The sequence below is a fragment of the Phyllopteryx taeniolatus genome, chromosome 5 (assembly GCF_024500385.1).
Source record: "Phyllopteryx taeniolatus isolate TA_2022b chromosome 5, UOR_Ptae_1.2, whole genome shotgun sequence".
Lineage (NCBI taxonomy): Eukaryota > Metazoa > Chordata > Actinopteri > Syngnathiformes > Syngnathidae > Phyllopteryx > Phyllopteryx taeniolatus.
This window is the reverse complement of record NC_084506.1, coordinates 33,438,058-33,450,870: the sequence shown is the minus strand read 5'-3', so window position 1 is coordinate 33,450,870 and position 12,813 is coordinate 33,438,058. Positions and strand designations below refer to the sequence as shown.

The following is a 12,813-nucleotide window of genomic DNA, read 5'->3' as shown; positions in this document are numbered from 1 at the left end:
GGGAAGGAGCCTGAGCTGGTGTGTGAGGTCGAGAAGTTCCGACTAGATATAGTCGGACTCGCCTCCATGCACAGCTTGGGCTCTGGTACCAGTCTCTCGAGAGGGGTTGGACTCTCTTCCACTCTGGAGTTGCCCACGGTGAGAGGCGCCGAGCAGGTCTGGATATACTTATTGCTCTCCGGCTCGGCGCCTCTACGTTGGGGTTCACCCCGGTGGAGGAGAGGGTAGCCTCCCCCCACCTTCGGGTGGGGGGACGGGTCCTGACTGTTGTTTGTGCCTATGCACCAAACACCAGTTCAGATTACCCACACTTTTTTTAAGAAGGGGGACCGGAGGGTGTGTTCCAACTACAGGGGGATCACACTCCTCAGCCTCCCTGGTAAGGTCTATTCAGGGGTGCTGGAGAGGAGGGTCCGTCGAGAAGTCGAATCTCAGATTCAGGGTGCATGGGAGTTCGCCCAACCAGTCTACATGTGTTTTGTGGACTTGGAGAAGGGGTTCGACCGTGTCCCTCGGGTGGTACTGTGGAGGGTGCTTCGGGAGTATGGGGTACCGGTTTGGTGGCCTCAGTATTGCATCTCTGCTTTTTGCAGATGATGTGCTTCATCAAGCCGTGACCTCCAACTCTCATTGGAGCAGTTCGTAGTAGAGTGTGAAGCGGCTGCGATGAGAATCAGCACCTCCAAATCTGAGACCGTGGTCCTCAGTCGGAAAAGGGTGGCGTGCCCTCTCCAGGTCGGGGATGAAATCCTGCCCCAAGTGGAGGAGTTCAAGTATCTCGGGGTCTTGTTCACGAGTGAGGGAAGAACGGAACGGGAGATCGACAGGCGGATCGGTGCAGCGTCTGCAGTGATGCGGACTTTGTATCGATCTGTTGTGGTAAAGAAGGAGCTAAGTTGAAAGGCGAAGCTCTCGAATTACCGGTCGTGACCGAAAGAACGAGATCCCGGATACGAGCGGCCCAAATGAGTTTCCTCCGCAGGGTGTCCGGCTCTCCCTTAGAGATAGGGTGAGAAGCTCGGTCATCCGGGAGGATCTCAGAGTAGAGGCGCTGCTCCTTCGCATCGAGAGGAGCCAGATGGGGTGGCCGGGGCATCTGATTCGGATGCCTCCCGGACGCCTCCCCGGTGAGGTGTTCCGGGCACGTCCCACCGGGAGGAGACCCCGGGGACGACCCAGGACACGCCGGAGAGACTACGTCGTTCGGCTGGCCTGGGAACGCCTCGGGATCCCCCCGGAAGAGATGGATGAAGTGGCTGGGGAAAGGGAAGTCTGGGCGTCCCTGCTAAAGCTACTGCCCCGCGACCTGACCTCGGATAAGCGGTAGAAGGGGGATGGATGGATGGTTAACGTGGCATAAAAACCTGACCTAAACAAGAGAAACTGATGTCATTTTCGCATTCAGCGATGCAAAATTGTCCTAAATCAGTGGAAAAAAACAGACAGTCAATTAAGCTGTCAATTACTTTTTGGGACACACAAACTCCTTCCCAGTTTAAGGTGGTCTAAGGGCCTCCAGTACAGTCGGTACAATAAGTATTCAGACCTCCTTAAATTTTTGACCTGTTTGTTATATTGCAGCCATTTACTAAATTTATTTAAGTTATTTTTTCCATATTAATGTACACACAGCACCCCATATTGAAAAAAAAAACTGAATTGTTGAAATATTTTCAGATTAAAAAAGAAAAACTGAAATATCACACAGGCATAAGTATTCAGACCCTTTCAGCACCCTTTTGCACTAAAACAGCCATGAGTCTTTTTGGGAATGATGCAACAAGTTTTTCACACCTGGATTCGGGGATCATCTGCCATTCCTCCTTGCAGATCCTCTCCAGTTCTGTCAGGTTGGAGGGTGAACGTTGGTGGACGGCCATTTTCAGGTCTTTCCAGAGATGCTCCATTGGGTTTAAGTCAGGGCTCCGGCTGGGCCGTTCCAGAACAGTCACGGAGTTGTTCTGAAGCCACTCCTTCGTTATTTTAGCTCTGCGCTTAGGGTCACTGTCTTATCGGAAGGTGAACCCTTGGCCCAGTCTGAGGTCCTGAGCACTCTGGAGAAGGTTTTCGTCCAGGATATCCCTGTACTTGGCCGCATTCATCTTTCCTCCGATGGCAACCGGTCGTCCTGTCCCTGAATCTGCAAAACACCCCCACGGCATGATGCTGCCGCCACCGTGCTTCACCGTTGGGACTGTATTGGACAGGCGATGAGCAGTGCCTGCTTTTCTCCACACATGGCGCTTAGAATTAAGGCCAAAAAGTTCTCTCTCGGTTTCATCAGACCAGAGAATCTTGTTTCTCACCGTCTTGGAGTCCTTCAGGTGTTTTTTTTGGGAGCTTTCACGTGTCTCGCACTGAGGAGAGGCTTCCTTCCGTCGGGCCCCTCTGCCATCAAGCCCCGACTGGTGGAGGGCTGCAGTAATGGTTGGCTTTCTAGAACTTTCTCCCATCTCTGGAGCGCAACCACAGTGATATTTGGGTTCTTCTTTCCCTCTCTCACCAAGGCTCTTTTCCCCCCAATTGCTCAGTTAGCCGGACGGCAGGCTCTAGGAAGGGTTCTTCCTAGATTATGGAGGCCACTGTGCTCTTAGGAACCTTAAGTATAGCATACATTGTTTGTAACCTTGGCCAGATCTGTGCCTGCCCTCTGAGATCTTCAGGCAGTTCCTTTGACGTCATGATTCTCATTTGCTCGGACATGCACTGTGAGCAGTGAGGTCTTCTATAGGCAGGGGTGTGGCTTTCCTAAGCAAGGCCAGTCATTATCATCAAACACAGCTGGACTCCAATGAAGGTGTGGAACCATCTCAAGGATGATCCGAAGAAACGGACAGCACCCGAGTCAAATATATATAGGAGTGTCACAGCAAAGGCTCTGAATACTTATGGCTGTGTGAGATTTCACATTTTCTTTTTTAATAAATCTGCCAAAATGTCAACAATTCCGTTTTTTTCTGTCTTTATGGGGTGCTGTGTGTACATTAATGAGGAAAAAAATGATTTGTTAAAATGGCTGCAATATAACAAAGAGTGACATTTTTAAGGGGGTCTGAAAACTTTCCGTACCCACTTTATGTCTAGCAGTTGCGTTTTTTCGGGTCCAGTAAATATGAAGTTGAATCAAGAAGCCATCAATTCTGTCAGTTGCAAGTGGGCCGTGAAACGCGCTCAAAAAGCCAAAATTCTTTGTCATATTTGAAGACTTTTCAAAAAAAGTAGTGACGTAGTTAGTAAGGAACAATTACTTTGCCTGGTAACTGATGACATTTATGAAGTAGTAATTCAGTAAGTAATTCCATGACTTTTTGGAGAATGTCACTCGCAAATACATCAAATGACTTTGTTGCTGGTGAGCACTCCAGGGTGTTCCAAAGTCAGCAAGGATGGATTCCAGCTCACCGTTAAATACAGCGTATAAATGTTGCCGATCTGGGCAAGATTTTGGAAAGTAACTTGTACCTAAAATGTGTTACTTCTTTTAAGTCACTTGCCCAACACTAATAAAACCCATTATCCTGACTGGCATGTGTCCAAAACCTTACATAACAGCGCACGTTGGTATTCGGGATGTCGGAGTTTCCACACGTGAGGCAAGTGACAGGGAAGTGGAAGTGCTTCACGCCTTAGCCACGTCTAACCTGTAAGCGAATACAGTGGCGCTCGGCCTCCGGCTTGTGATATGCTGCGGGCAGGCTGTGAACCCGATTTAAAGCTGTGTCACACAAACACGAATTGCACTGCAGGATGGAAGAAAAGTGGAAAAAATTCCCAGTGCCACTTCAACTTCAAAACGAGAACCCATTTTTGTCATTTTCCTTGCTGCACTTGTCACGCTCAGCCTTCAAGTCTTAAGGAGGTGCCCTGAAACGCATTTGGAACATGTAAGCCTCGTGTAATTATGTTGAAATTACATGCACCATTTGAAAGTTCTGCTTGAGAACCGTGCATTTGATTTGTTTTAAAGTCCGATAAAAGAGGCTCGCTGCCACGCGACAATTTGGACACGCGGCTCGGCGAGCAACATATCATCCAGATGGGCGACATACAGCAAGGTCACAAGGTGTCATGCAATAGAATCCATGATGTGCTAGCAAAAGAGTCTACCTGTTGTTGTTGTTGTTGTTGTGAGTCTTCCTCAGCTGACTGGGAATCTTCATCATCATCATCAGCTGGAGGTGACAGCACGCCCAGCCCTCCCGCAGCCCCTCCCACATCTCTCAAACAGGCCCCATCCAATAAGACGTGCTTGCGGGCACGTCTTACATGTTTGCCGTCATACGTGCGTGCGTGCGTGCGTGCGTGCGTGTCTGTGAATGCGAATAAAACATTCGGACACTCGTTACAAACATAAAAAACATGTTTCTGTTTATTTCCGATGAAAACAGGACTAAATTCAAACCAAGAAACTACACTTAACTTTTTGAACAGCTCACATGGCTCATGACTCCGAGACCCGGACCAGGATCACATCGGGCCGTTTGTCAAATGCGGATCCATTGGGGGCTATTTACTAGTCAGTCACACGTGGTTTCAAAGGTGAGCGAAGGGGCACCACGCTTCTGGCTGATTAACCATCACGCTCGCCTGTCACACGACCGGCGCCACGAGCTTCGGCCGGCAGACGCGCTGACCATGTCACGGCGCCGCCGACGGGGCGACGCTTATCTCGCCGCCCGCCTCGTCCAAGAGGGCGCGCAGCGTCTGTACTCCCTCAAAGGTCACACGCAGAGAGCCCAGTCGCGAGACGCCATCCTCCACGTCCACAACTGCAACACACGCGGACACAGGGTCACAGGGTCACGGGGTGTTTCCAATGATGCAACGGTGTAGATGATAGCAAAAGCACAACGCAACCATCAAGTCTTGAAGCCGCACAACAGTTCGACGGGATTCTGAGCCTGTGGGTTTGGCTTTTTCTTCCCGCATTTGGCTTCGTGGAAGATGAAGAAATCATTCATGGGTGTGACTGATAATAATGCATTCATATTCATAATGATAATGCATTCCACTTCCATTGCGCATTTCATGATACTCAAAGACGTGTTACAATTGCACGCATTATTGATTGACTCCACAGTCACACCTGCTGGTGTTGCGGTAAGCTACTCATGTAGCCACTTGCTGGCCTGCAGGGGACAGTCTGACAGACGCGTGGCTGCCATTCCGCGCCTACCGCCCCTCCGACCACCGCCAAACAAACGTCGACGGGCAATGCGGGTTAGGTGTCTTGGCCGGGGACACCGCCACCACAACACGCGCTCGTGTGGGGATACGCTTGCAGGGCGCGCGCTTAGCATTTGCGCCACGCCGCCCACGCGAGCCCCCGCAACGGAGCGGCCACCGGCCCGTGGCGTAGTCCGCGTCTAGCTCAAAAGTCAGCTCCGAGGGGCTCCAGCTCAGTCGCGTGCCTCGTGACAATGAGCGCATGGCTTCAAGCAAGAAAGTTTTTGGGGTATACAGATAACCAATGTATTCATATACAGTAGCAATAATAACCACTTGACGTCTTCTTTCTGGCTTGTGTCTCCATCGCAGTCACGAGAGCACAATTATCCCTCAGAATAGGAATGAGCGATGGCCAGCCAAGATGCTCCGGCATCGAACGTTTACTTTGCGGCTGTTTTGCGACTTGGGCCAGATCATCGTCCAAAAGCAAACGACGACCTTCATCAGTTTGTCCCTGTTCACATTTTTAGCTTCATCAAGACTTAGCTAAAACAGGTTTGGTTTTGTTGTCGGGTGAAACGGATTGGCAAATCATTGTATTCTGCTTTTATTTACATTTTACACAACGTCGCAACTTCACTGGAATTGGGGTTTGTATCAATCTTTTCCAATAAAACCTTACAACGCATCAGTCTGGATGCAGCAGGCTGGACAAGAGTGGGGCATATCTGTGTGCATGGATTTGGGTCCCATTTGTCCAAACTTCGTAAGGCTAATAATAATAATAATAATAATGATAATGCATTACACTTCTATAGCGCTTTTCCTTCCTTATTCAGTCACACCTGGTGTGGTAAGCGACTCGCGTAGCCACAGCTGCCCTGCAGGGGGCAGTCTGACAGAAGCGAGGCTGCCGTTCCGAGCCTACGGCCCATAAGACAAAACACGGGTGCCGATGTTGTAAAGAATCTTTGCTTGGCATCAGCTGGCGACGAACTTGCATACTCTGTGAAGTCGGCCTGAAAACTGGGTGACGATGCAGCTTTCCTTCTGAAGTGAATTACTCCTGGTGCTCCTTCAGTGATAACAATACTTTCCTAAATGTTGCTTGTTGCCATGCGCCATGGAGGCCAGGATTAGGGAGTACACTAGCACAAACTTCCGGACCCTGTTTTTTTGTTTGTGAACTGAAACACCTTCCCCCTCTCTCCAGAGTTCCACACCCCTTCGCGTTCGGGACGGTGTTTAGCCGCTCGCTATCTCGCCGGAGCGGGTACTGTAGCACAAGCGAGCTTTCCAGTTGTTTTCTGAGCCGCCGGTAAAGCGGGGAGTCATGTACATGGACACGCTGATCTTTTAACTAGCTTGGAGCTGGTAAAATACATCAATAAAGAACTAAATTCATCATAATAATCATTGGAAAAAACGGTGCTGGCAGCTCCGTGGCCAGATGTGCATGAGCCATATTTTGATACTAAGAGAAATACGATGACGTTATCGCGACGGCTCGGTTAAGTCCCAATCTGTGCCTACCGGTTCGACCTTTTGAATTTTCGACCTACCGGTTCTACCTTTTGTACTGAGCACCCCTCACGCCAACTTCCGAACGGATTTCAAACTCCATTGTTTTCTTCCGGCCACGCCCGGCGCTTTTTCAATTCATGTGGCGCTTTCACCGTTTTTAAAAACTAAAATACGCAGCTTGTGTGTTAGGATTTGTTGTCGCGCTAACCCGCGGCAAGACCTGTCCGAATCCTTTTGGCTAGCACCCGTTGGTTAGATTCCTACTTTCAACGGAGTCCCGCCGGTTAGGCTACGGCTGTTTGCGCTCTGAAATCACGATGACAGCGCCTCTCCTATCGGGTGCGGCCTTCTCACGCTTATGTCGCACATACGCAATGACGGGCTGCGCGTTGCTAAGCGCAGTGTGAAAAGGAGGCCTTCACCGCTTTGATTGGCGAGGGTGCGGAAGCAACACATGACCACGTGTAGAGCGGGTCTTGTCGCAAAAATCCGTACGCCGGAGTACATGTAAGGGCGACACAAGAGGGACGGACGGAGCCACCGATGATGTGTGCTGTGCCAGTATGAGGAGGGGATGAAGGAGCTCACACCTTGGAGGTGCAGATGGGCGACATCGTGCGGTTGGGTCATCAGGTCCGGAATGTTCAGGAAGGCCACACCCACATCCTCGCACTCCCGCTCTTGCTCCTCCTCCACCGGCGGCTCGCTCACCACCGTGAAACGAATTCTGCTCGGCAACAACGACGGTGAATTGAAAGGCAGAACGGCTACGGGCTGCCCACCGGCGGTCCGCGGTCACCTCTCCATGTCGGCCTTCCGTCCTCGCAGGACGTCCTTCAGCAGTTGCCGTCTCGAAGCCCCGCTGGCCGTGTCCACGGGAAAGACTGCCAACGAATTCAACTTCCATCACTAACTTGAATCAATTGCACAAAAAAACGCTAGGTTCTACGTCCGCATTAGGGTTTGGAGGACGAAGGTTTTTTACACTCGACGCTAATGTGATGAAAGTCGAGTCGAAGTCGCTTCATCGATGATGTCGTTGATATTTTTCCACCACGGTACAACAGTCACCGACTGTTTTGCGCAGCGGAACGCTTTCAGGTATTTTGACTGACCAGCACAGAAACAAAGAAAAACAAAGGATTTGTTCAAAAAGTCAACATGGCGCTGTTACAGCGGAAGCTCGGCTTGCGTTGCATTAGTATCGCGGGCAGCCTCCAAAAACAAAGCACTTCTCTCTCGCGCGCTTTCTTCACATTTACTTTTCTTCTATTTGAGGACAGACTTGCAGATTTTCCAAGTGCCCCCCGATATTTAATGTTCAAATTGTGCATAATATTACAGTGGCTTACAATAATATCAAATCGACCTTTTGGGCCTACTACTCGACTCCGTTTTAACGTTGGTCATGATGGTAGCACTTGGAGAGTCAAATCTTTTTTGAGGCGCTATTTGCTGTCGAAGGTTTGACAACCACCAAAATAATACACACGAACGTGTCATTGGTGTTCACGTGCGACATGACGCTCACAGAGAACGCAAATTACTCCGCTTCATGCACGCACGCACCTTTGCTGAAGTTGAAGCTGACGCTCTTCCCTGGGGGAGGTTTGGGCAGGGACACGGGCGTTTCCTCAGTCGGCAAGTCGAGGAAGGCGAACTCCACAAAGAGGCGGACCACGTCGATGTCTCGATACAAGCGAGACTCCGCCTCCAGGCTGAGACTGGTGACCTCCACGCGCACTCGCCGCGACTCCTGAACACACGAGACACGTGACTCGTGCGGCCAGTCCGCCCGGGACAGAGGCGGCCTCGTGGAGACGGCACCGACCCGCGTGGCCCGCCGTTGAAAGTCGTCGTCGCTGTCGTCGTCGGATTGAGAGCACGGGCCGGCGTCGTGTCCGCACGATGACTCCACCTCGCCGCCGCCTGCTGGCAACCAGCGATGTCAAAAGTACTGGTACTCAGTACTGTAAGATAGCGTTCTATGCTGCTGCTTATAGGACACACACATTAGCTTTTGTTTGTGAAAACTGACCACATTATGTTATGAACACACACACACACACACAGACATACTGATAACGTGCAGGCTGAGAACCGGTTTGATAAGAAATCGCTTCAGATCTTTTTTGTTATCTGAAAAGAGAACCCAGTCGGCTTCCAGATCCCACGAGTGAAGGAAGAGACTCCAGCGCGCTGTATGCTTCCAGCCAACCGTAACCTTGTAAACCAGGGTGCTGGAGAGGAGGGTCCGTCGGGAAGTCGAATCTCAGATTCAGGAGGAGCGGTGTGGTTTTCGTCCTGGCCGTGGAACAGTGGACCAGCTCTACACCCTTAGCAGGGTCTTCGAGGGTGCTTTGGAGTTCGCCCAACCAGTCCACGTGTGTTTTGTGGACTTGGAGAAGGCATTGCACCATGTTCCTGAGGCAGTTCTGTGTGTGTGTGGGGGGGGGGGGGGGGGGGGAGAACCGGACCCTCTGATACTGGGTGTTCGGTCCCTGTATGACTGGTGTCAGAGCTTGGTCCACATTGCTGGCAGTCAGTTTATTTTTTCTCAGTGAGGGCTTCCCTTTGTCACCGATTCTGTTCATAAGGACAGAATTTCTGTCAGGGTACTCGAGGGTGCATGGGAGTTCGCCCAATCAGTCTACATGTGTTTCGTGGACTTGGAGAAGGCGTTCGACCGTGTCCCTCGGAGAGTCCTGTGGGGGGTGCTTTGGGAGTACCTGCCACCTGCCAGTGGATTCACAGCTTCCTGACGGGCAGAAACAGCAGGTGAGGGTGGGGGAGGCCACCTCATCCACACGCAGCATCAGCACTGGGGCGCCCCAAGGTCGTGTCCTCTCTCCGCTGCTCTTCTCTCTCTACACGAACGACTGCACCTCAGCGAACCCGACTGTCAAACTCCTGAAGTTTGCAGATGACACCACTGTCATCGGCCTCATCAAGGACGGTGACGAGTCTGCATATCGACAGGAAGCGGAGCGGCCGGAGCTGCGGTGCGTCCGACGCAACCTGGAGCTGAACACGCTCAAGACTGTAGAGATGATCGTGGACTTCAGGAGGCATCCTTTGCCACAGCTGCCCCTCACCCTGTCCAGCTGCCTTGTGTCAACTGTCGAGGTCTTCATGTTCCTGGGAATTACAGTCTCTCAGGACCTGAAGTGTGAGCTCAACATCAACTCCGTCCTCAAAAAGGCCCAGCAGAGGATGTACTTCCTGCGGCTTCTGAGAAAGCACGGCCTGCCACGGGAGCTGCTGAGACAGTTCTACACAGCGGTCATCGAATCGGTCCTGTGTTCTTCCATCACAGTCTGGTTTGGTGCTGCTACAAAAAAGGACAAATTCCGACTGCACCGGACAATCAAACCTGCTGAAAGGATTGTCGGTACCCCCCTACCCACCATTGAGGACTTACACGCTGCCAGAACTAAGACAAGAGCGTGCAAAATCCTCTCGGACCCTCCATATCCCGGTCACCAGCTCTTCCGGCTCCTTCCCTCAGCTCGGTGCTACCGATCGATGCAAACTAGAACTAGCAGACATTCCAACAGCTTCTTCCCTCTTGCAATCAAATTCTTAGACATCCATCCATTTTGTGAGCCGCTTCTCCTCACGCGGGTCGCGGGCGTGCTGGAGCCTATCCCAGCTATCATCGGGCAGGAGGCGGGGTACACCCTGAACTGGTTGCCAGCCAATCGCAGGGCACATACAAACAAACAACCAGTCGCACTCACATTCACACCTATGGGCAATTTAGAGTTCTCAATCAACCTACCACGCATGTTTTTGGGACCTGGGAGGAAACCGGAGTGCCCGGAGAAAAGCCACGCAGGCACGGGGAGAATATGCAAACTCCACACAGGCGGGGCCGGGGATTGAACCAAGGACCTCCGAACTGTGAGGCTGACGCTCTAAGCGGTCGTCCGCCGTGCCGCCCACCGGACCTACAATTCCATTGCAACATGCTGGCAATTTTTTTGACTTGAGTTCGTTGTCACATTTCTGTGGGGCCAATGATACATTACTCGTGCACTCACTGTAGTAGTCTCACCACGCTGCATTATTTGCATATAGTGGCCACTCATGCCAGAGTAGCATCCGCTCCATTTGCACACTGATTGAGGAGTATCTGCAACATTTGCACAATCGACATTGTCCCAGATTATCGCACTACTCGGCGCCCTTTGCACAATGGTCATTGCACCGGACTATTGCAATATTAGTCATTCCAACTGCTCGAAGTGCTAGAGGACTATGCATCTTTTCGCACAATTGTCCAAAAAAAATAAAAATAAAAATAAATAAATACATAAATGTACCGGCATTACCAGATAACTAGCAACCCTTTATTGCTCAGTGACTTGTTTTTTTTTTTTTTTTGGTCAATGTCTTTATGTCTCCAAAGTGTTCTGTCTGTTGTCGTACTAGAGCGGCTCCAATTACCGGAGACACATTTTTTTGGGACATACTCGGCAAATAAAGACGATTCTGATTCTGAGTGAGGGAAGAATGGAATCCACAGGCGGATCGTTGCGGCGTCTGCAGTGATGCGGACTTTGCATCGGTCCGTTGTGGTGAAGGAGGAGCTAAGTCGAAAGACGAAGCTCTCAATTCAGGGTGTCCGGGCTCTCCCTTAGAGATAGGGTGAGAAGCTCGCTCATCCGGGAGGGGCTCAGAGTAGAGCCGCTGCTCCTCCGCATTGAGAGGAGCCAGATGAGGTGGCTCGGCCCTCCCGGACGCCTCCCTGGTGAGGTGTCTGGGGAGGTTCATACAGCTTTAAAATATGGATAAATAATCCCACAAATGTGGTCGCAACTTCGCAGATTTCACCTATTGCAAGGGTGGTCTGGAACCTAACCCCTGCGATAAGCGAAGGGTTATTGTACATACGCAAAATATATCATCATTGGGAGGTTTGTTTGAAAACATTTCAATTCTACTTTCACCGTCGATGACTTGAAAATGATGATGTCGTTTGCATCGAAAATTTTGCAAAATCTGAGAGAAATTGCACAATAAAATGGAAGTAAATTGACAAGCTTGCTCAGGGACTAACTGAAACTTGTAGGTGAAGGTCTCACTGTACAGTGTGATGAGGGGTCCCAAAGGTGCAAGAGGTCATGCTCACCATGAGGAAGGTGGTGCTGGGGGTCAGAGGTGAAGGTCGGGTGCGGTAGGAGGACTTGACCTTCCGAGATCAAAGACTCTTCATCGTCTTCGTCTTCTTCCGGCTTAGCGGGCGCCGCCTACCGACAGGAAGCAGACCGATGAGGCCGCGCCTACTCGAGCGTCTCAGGGCTCTCGACTCAGTTATTGCTCTGGTTGCAGTGGTGCGCCCAACTTTTGTTCTTGGGTACACCAGCATAATGCTCGCTGCACCCAAAATTTCGACCACATCGCATTCTTACAATGTCACCTAAAACAAATTGAATTAGCTGCCTTTCTTTTGAGAAAGAATCGGGTGGTAAATGATGAACTAATAATCTGCTCAACAAAGTTCTTTATTTTAAGCACAATTCCACAAGACAGGTAACTGACTGAAAAGGGTTGGGACTTCAAGTGCTGCATGTCACTTTTCTTAACTTCACATTTGTCACATGGGAGATGTCAATAGTTCTTCTCATCTCATGATCCGTGGCTAATTCCACTCGAAATCCGATGGGCCGACGAGGCCGCTCACCTTGGCCTGTTACTAGAACAGATTTTTAGGACGGTATATTTTCCCAGAAACGATCACAAAAAAACAGAAGTATCGCTAATGCTGTTGTTTTTTTTAAATGCCACCGATATCGGAGCATAATTATTCAACTATATCCTTTTCAAGAGCAAGTACCTTAACAACTACAGCGACCACGCCCCCAAGCGGAGAACAAAAGAGGACGAGCTGACGACTTGAACACCTCCAGCAGATTTGAAAAGAACCCTTTGACACCCCACACCCACCCAGCCGTACCACTGACCACCATCGCACCTCTGACTTCTGCATTGACCAGGAAGTGAGACGCATCCTCAAACTACAAAAGATCAACAGAGCGGCGGGCCCAGACCTTGTCTCTCCATCCTGCCTCGAAGTCTGCGTGGAACAGCTCGCCCCAGTCTTCAAACAGATCTTCA

General features: G+C 50.6%; 1 protein-coding gene across 15 annotated transcripts in view; it reads right to left on the bottom strand.

Annotated features, from left to right (window-relative positions):
- Nucleotides 1-4,342: 4,342 nt before the first annotated feature.
- The window catches only part of rpgrip1l (RPGRIP1 like), a 44,545-nt gene continuing 36,074 nt past the window's right edge, over nt 4,343-12,813 (bottom strand). For 4 of the 15 annotated variants that reach the window (XM_061775171.1, XM_061775169.1, XM_061775179.1 and 1 more), the window contains 5 exons: nt 11,828-11,945; nt 8,263-8,625; nt 7,493-7,577; nt 7,284-7,420; nt 4,343-4,769 (listed from right to left, as the gene is read on the bottom strand). In XM_061775171.1, coding sequence (XP_061631155.1) covers nt 4,639-4,769; nt 7,284-7,420; nt 7,493-7,577; nt 8,263-8,625; nt 11,828-11,945 — 834 coding nt within the window. In that variant the 3' untranslated portion in view covers nt 4,343-4,638. Of the gene's footprint in view, nt 4,770-7,283; nt 7,421-7,492; nt 7,578-8,262; nt 8,626-11,827; nt 11,946-12,813 lie in introns of those variants that run through there. The other 11 variants (XM_061775172.1, XM_061775173.1, XM_061775170.1 and 8 more) reach the window with 11 other exon arrangements.